The sequence below is a fragment of the Myotis lucifugus genome, unplaced genomic scaffold (assembly GCF_000147115.1).
Source record: "Myotis lucifugus unplaced genomic scaffold, Myoluc2.0 scaffold_138, whole genome shotgun sequence".
NCBI lineage: Eukaryota > Metazoa > Chordata > Mammalia > Chiroptera > Vespertilionidae > Myotis > Myotis lucifugus.
This window is the reverse complement of record NW_005871186.1, coordinates 2,161,186-2,168,141: the sequence shown is the minus strand read 5'-3', so window position 1 is coordinate 2,168,141 and position 6,956 is coordinate 2,161,186. Positions and strand designations below refer to the sequence as shown.

Here is a 6,956-nt window from a genome sequence, read left to right as displayed (position 1 = left end):
AGAATATATTTTTATCTAATATCTCAACTATAATACAGTATTAATAATACCTAAAAATTGTCAAACACTGATTAAAGAGGTTTACATTCATTATATCATTTCACACCATGACAGTAAAGTTATTAAAATTATTTATCAAATGTTAAACTAAGTCACAAAGAGGTTAAATAACTTGCCCCAAACCTCAGAGCTAATGAATGGAGAAGCCACCATCCTGACAGTTGGTTTCCATAGTGCACTCTTCAATGCAGCATATATACCATTCCTCCAACTCTACCCATGTAGTATTCCAAAGTTCTATTTCTACTCTTATTTTTTTTTATTTTTTCAGCTAATTAAAGCATTCCATGGCTCTCTCTGCTAGAGTTTTCTACTCTGCTACACTCTTCTCTGCCATTCCCTTAGAGAGATTTAATATACCAAATGCTGAGACCAAAATTTTACTCTTATAAGCCATCTTTATTTTGACTCAGAAGTGCTCTGAGTTTTGACTCAGTGGTCCTGACTAAGTTCCATTCTTTGGGAGTTTGTTCAAGCAGTCTTGAAGGCTGGTTTATTGCTTTGAGTTCTTTGATCCTCCAATGAAGCCACTGAAATGCCAGGTTAAATGATTCTTCTGTGCCAGTGTCAGGGCATTTCAGATGAATCTCTTTGTCCTAATGGAGGCAGAAAAATTAGTAAAGTTTTCAAGTGAAGTTTTCTGCCCAGATCCCCTCCCTTCCAGGGGGTACAGACCATACAGTTGCTGGATTTTTTGGATGTCTTCAACATCAAGGTAGAAGGTACTAGGGTTCTGATACATATATCTGGGATACATTATGGAGTTCCGACTTTTGGAGTGCCACAGGCCCAGAGGATGACCCAGCTCATGAATGGCAACCAGGAGCAGATTAAATCCTGAAAAGTCACAGACAAAAGAATAAAAATTAACTAAGCATAAAGAAGGCAGAAACAGGTGTGTGAAAAAAAGGGGGCGGGGAGGAACAAGAAGAGAACAGAAAAGGAGGAAGCAACAAATGTTAGGGTGAGGAAAAAAAAGTAGGCAGAGAGGGAAAGAATCTAAGTAGAAAACAAAATGGCAAAATATATACATAGATGAATTGGAAGTGAACGAGAAGCATGAAGAAATTTGATAATTGGATGGAAATAGATGGAGAAAAAACACAATATGAATGTGTTTATTTTAGGAGTATCTTTGTTCAGATGCTCCTAAGCTCACCCCACTCAAATAAGAGACCCAATTCTTTTGTTTGGTTGCTGTTGTTGTTTCCTTTCTTATTTAAATTTTTTAATTTATCTTTATTGTTAAAAGTAATAGAGATGTAGCCTTTTTTCCCCCATTGACCACTTCTAACCCACCCCTTTCCCCCTCTCCTCCCCCACCCCCAGGCCTTCACCACACTATTGTCTGTATCCATGGGTTATGCATATGTGCATATAAGTTCTTTGGTTCTTCAACCATGTCCTCACCCTGGCCACTCTGAAATTTTCCCTCTCTTCTCTTTACTATATTGTAGGCCCAAATGGAGACTATCAATCCATCAATACAAACCCCCAAGCTCCCAGTTTTAGCACTCCCACCACATAAGAACTTTACCTTTGTATGAAGTTGACCAATATTCTCCCTTGTCAAAGTGGGTGATTCCTGGAGTTTCAGGATTTGGTAAAAAAGCATGGGCTAAGTATGACCTGGCCCATCAAAGGGCCAACCATCTCCATGGTCTGTGGACAATGACAGAAGCTATTGTCACAATGGGAAGGGAGAGGAGAGTCAAGAGCAAGAATGGTTTTAGAAAGCCTCAGTGCCTTAGGGTACTATGCAACTGGGTATTGGTCTGAGAGGACTGAGACTTCATCTATGCAGAGGAATAGGGTGGGGCCAAATTCTAACTACTTCCAATCTTCTGTGGTAAAATAGAAAAGGGAAAGATGGCAAAGACTGATTGAAAGTTATAGGTGAGACACAAAAACCTCCTCCCCAAATGGAGGGAAGTAAGGGGAGGAAACTTAGATTCTACAAGTTTTAAAAATAGGTTGGGTCAGCTTTCACAAGCATTTCAACAGATCCGAAAGCTATACAACTTTCTTTAAATAGGAAAACATGCAATACCCCCTCCCTTACTCTGTTCACACCACAGTGCATCCCTTCACCTACCTAGTGCTTCATTGCACTAAAATGTCTTTCCTGTGTTATTGACTTATGTATTTCCTTTAGGATTTTGCCTGATTTTTTTTTCTCAGAAGCTATACTAGGTGGACTAGATTTTTGCTTATAGATTGAGACTACTTGACCTTTACATAGGATACCAAACTCTCCCTCCCTTGGCAGTTTCTTACCCAACTCCCAGAAAGAAAGCTTGATGTCTGCATCTTGACCCTTCACTTGATGGAAGATCAAGGGGGTCACATTGCTCCAGATGGAAACTGCTTCATGAATAATGTCATTCACTATAGCTGGATTAACTTCTTTGGGGTAATTGATAATACTGAAAGAAGAAACTTTTAAGTGAAATAGTTTAAAGGTAGAGGAATTATTCTAAAAAGGAATGACTCTCCTTTGGGGCAAATCACTGAATATGTTGGGGCCTCATTTTGCTCATCTGTAAAATAGATAAATCCTAGACTAATTTAATCAGAAACTCAAATAATTAAATCTGCAAAACATGGGTTTCTGGGGATTTTAATAAATTCCCCACATTATTATTTTTATTTTTTATTTATCCTCACCAGAGGATTTTTTCCCTTTTTAAAAAATTTATTTTATTATTATTTTTTATTTTTTTAGAGAGAGTGGAAAGGAGGGAAGGAAGAAAGAGAGAGAAACATCCATGTGAGAATATGAAAGAGACACATTGATTGGTTGCCTCCTACACATGCCCCAACTTGGGACAGGAATCGAATCTATAACCCAGGTACCCAGGTACGTGCCCTTGCCTGGAATCCAACCCTCGACCCGTCAATGCATGAGTCATCACTCTCACCACAGTGAACACTGGTTAGGACCCCACATTATTCTTATATAAATGAAAGTCTGAGAACTACAGCCCTTAAAAGGTGATTGCAAGAAAAATAATTGTGAACTCAATTGTAATGTACACCATTTTATATATTTTAGCATTGTTTTGCTTTGGATGTATCCCTAATAAAGTAACCTACACAGGGATCAAAAATATATCAGAAGTGTACACAGTAAACACCCCACCCCCATACATACACATAAAGACAGGGGGAAAAAATAATAGATTTAACTAAAGTGCTAATAGTGAGTGGGATCATGGCGAAAGGATAGCAATTAGGCTCCATTTCTTAAAGAGATTATCTGAACAAACTACAATGAGAACAGGGAGAACCACCTTCTCTAAGGGAGATTTGGGCTGAGGAGAGAGAGAAAACAGAAGACAGTAGAGATGACTCCAGGTGGGACATTGTAAGACGTCCTTTGAGTAATCACCCCATTTATCCCTCCAAGCCTAACAATAAGCACCTATAGGTCAGATTGTGCTTATTCCATTTGGAATGTTCTGGGGAGATAGAGCAGTTAGCCACATCAGTGATTCCACAGCGAGGGTGGTGGAGCTTAGCCAGCATCTGCTCATCCTGTGGGTCTGTCCCGTTCACACATGTCTGCTGTGGAAACTGTATCTCTTTCCCCCGGGTAAGGAGTGGCCACTCTTTCTTGGTCAGGGAACACCAATGGAAATTGTCCTGGGTGAGAAACAGGGAATGGATGAGTACTTGGAGACCAGCAAGGCAGAAACAATATCAGCACCCCAGGGCAAAGCCTCATTTGAGGGCCTGGGAAGGATGGTGCTTTGTAAACCTCCTGTTCCCAGTCAAATGATGACCACTAACCCTGATTCTCCTGTCACTAGGGAGAAGAAATATTAAACACAGGTGATAAAATAAGAGTTACTTAGATAACCTGTTTAAAAATCTCTAAAAATAAAGCATCTGAGTTTCTGCATAGAAAGCACCAAGAATAAAGGTCTCGAAGGTATTAGATAGGAATTGCCCAGGAAGATGGCCTCTGGTCTTTCTGATTGATTGAGGTTTTCTTAGGACAGAATCTTTGACTTCTCAGACATAGAATTTGACTGATTCTGTATACCCGGTCCATTGGCATTTATACATTGCCTTTCATTTATCATCTACTCCCTGTTTCTATTGACTGCCCTACAAGGCCAATCTACTGAATTTTAATTTCCTGGAGAAAAAGCCAGAACTTTGCATTATAGTCAAGATTCTTGTCTGTATTTTTTAACCATAGCTGAACTGAAAGTACTTTAAGAGCAATGTTCATGTCTAATACAACTCAGTCAACACAACAGTTGTTAGGATAGTTCTTGATATGAATCCATGATTAATTTTGGCATTTTGTATAAAATTGCATTTTCATGCTTTTATTTTATTGTGGCCTTGGCTGGGCACTCAGAGGCACCAGATTTGCCATATTTTTCTATTTCACTACATCCCTGAACTGTAATAAAATACATGACTATAACCAGTTATCAGGAGTTTAAGGTATTTTGGGGGATGTTTAAAAGTTATGGGAAAAAATTCATTTCTTGGGGAATTTGAAAGTATGTGGTAGACAGTTTGAGGGATTTCTCAGTTGATAGAAAGGACATATTTATTCATTTGAATCACTTCCCTTGATCCCTTACCATCTCCGAGTCTCAGAGATCCAGATACCTGCATGTTCACTCTCTACCCTAGAGAAGGCAAAGAGTGTGAGAGGTGATCTCTGGGGTCCAATTATTAATTAGGTATAATAAGCACAATGTTTTTAGTGGGGGTGGAGTCCCAAAATGATTTGATTACTTTTAAAATCAATAGAATAAAATGAATGTAGAGATTAAACGAAATGATTTATTATGTAATATTAATACATTTATCTTTATATCACACAGTAATGTGTATGCATGTAATTCATATATGGAAAAAGAGCCCACAATAGTTATAACGTGATAATATTAGTACACCTACCTTAACAAAGTCCAATCCTTTGCAGTCTGTAGCAGGAGGCACTGGGAGGGTCAGGCACTAAGGCAGGAAAATTGTAGCTTTTAAGATGAGAGGCTGCATGGCAAATGCTCATTTCTTACCTGCTTGAATGCACCTAACAGGGATCATGGAGCCTTTATAGCTGTGCCAGCAAGATCCAATGACTCACGCTGCTGTGTGGCCTTTCTTTGTACTGGTTGTGTTGCCATTGCCCATTCTGGGTTGAAGCCCAGCCTGCCAGGGCCATGACAGCAGCCATGTGGTTTATTTTTCATATTCATTTTACACCTGATGGCCCTTTGAATACCTGGTCATAGCCTTGGCTAAGAAAATGCTGGTATATCTCAGGTAACCGGGGACATTATTATTAAAAAAATGGAGAAATAAAAACTAAAAATAGGAAACATAGGAACAGTGTTACAGTTTTGCCTCTAGAATAATTTCTTTACTAACTACAGACAAATACTATCTTGCTCCAACAGCTAAAGAGGAAAGATCCAGAGCTAAATATAACAAAATCTCTGAGAACCATATAGGAGAGATATAGGAACACACAGAAAGAGAAAATTGCTAAAAATAAGTTTGAGAAAATAAATCATTAATGATAAGATGCTAAGTAGGTAGCCTTTGAAATCACATAGATATGGGCATGGATATTAACTCTGTTACTTAAAAGCTAATCTGATTTAAGCAAGTTATTTAAAACTATAATGCCTCTGTCTTTTTATCTGTAATTTAAGGGAACAAATTATATTCATATAATACATCTCAGTATTAGAGATGGCACCTGAGCACTGGGCCTGGTACACTGTAAATCGCACAGACACAAAAGCTAAAGCAAAAACGAAGACCTGGAGACACTGAGAGAAAAATGAACAAACACCATTCTTTACTGAGCACTTTCCAAGTGTCCAGACCTGAAATTGTCCCTCCAATGAGGAAGAGACGCAGTGATTGGATGTGGGTCCATTTCCTGCCCTCAAGGAGCTCATCCTCTGGCCACCATAGGAACACCTGCTACACTCGTCCTCAGAGAACAGAGTTTGCCGATATTCCATGCCTCCCTCCCTCTTACTCCTGCCAATTTTTCCAGATAAACCAAATAGGATATACTGATCCTGTGAAGAGAATGGAAATAGTATAGAGAATAGATGGGGCAGGTGAGGGTGTTCACTACTTATGACTCACCCCCAAACCTCTAGATCCCCACCTCCACCTGAATTCCCTCTCAACAGCTGATCATAATCAAATTTCTTTCTCCCTCTTCCAGGTGTGCCTATTTCCTAAGCATAGTACCATCAAGTCACATTGTCCCTGTAAACACAGCCTCAATAAGTCAAATTGGTTGTCCTTCTCTTATACTTTGAAAACACACCATGCCTTTCTAGAGTAATGCATATTCTGTCAGTTATGCCTATGGCAAATTGTAGCTCCCTGCTATATACCCCATCCCTATTTTCTTTATGGCTGGGACAAACACCATATTTGATTGAGGCATCTCTGCCCTGGCAATATTTGGTATTGAGTAATGGTGAGAGGAGGTAAAGACTGTGCCAACCGCAATCTTGGCATAAGACCAGGTTCACAATTTAATTTAATTTTAGCCTGGTGGCAAGAAGTGATGGAAGCCAGAGTTTTGGGCCTTGAGCCTATGGCAAAAACAAAAATCAAACAACAGGTATTAAGAATGAAAATTGAAAATCTATTTTGGGGAGTTCTAGCTGGTTTCGCTCAGTGGATAGAGCTTCGGCCTACCATCTGGAGGGTCCCGGGTTTGATTCTGGTCAAGGGCACATGACGGGTTATGGGCTCAATCCCCAGTAGGGAGTTTGCAAGAGGTAGCCAATTAATGATTCTCTCTCATCATTGATGTTTCTATTTCTCCCTTTCCCTTCCTCTCTGAAATCAATAAAAGTATATATATTTTAAAAATCTATTTTGGGGAGATAATT

General features: G+C 39.2%; 1 protein-coding gene across 1 annotated transcript; it reads right to left on the bottom strand.

Moving 5' to 3' along the window:
* Positions 1–627: 627 nt before the first annotated feature.
* On the bottom strand, positions 628–5,085 carry MMP26 (matrix metallopeptidase 26). The gene is given in 7 exon segments (XM_014460684.1): positions 628–656; positions 736–897; positions 1,598–1,687; positions 1,690–1,722; positions 2,338–2,486; positions 3,485–3,705; positions 4,987–5,085. Coding segments are annotated over 7 exon segments (783 nt in total).
* Between the last annotated feature and the right edge of the window lie 1,871 nt (positions 5,086–6,956).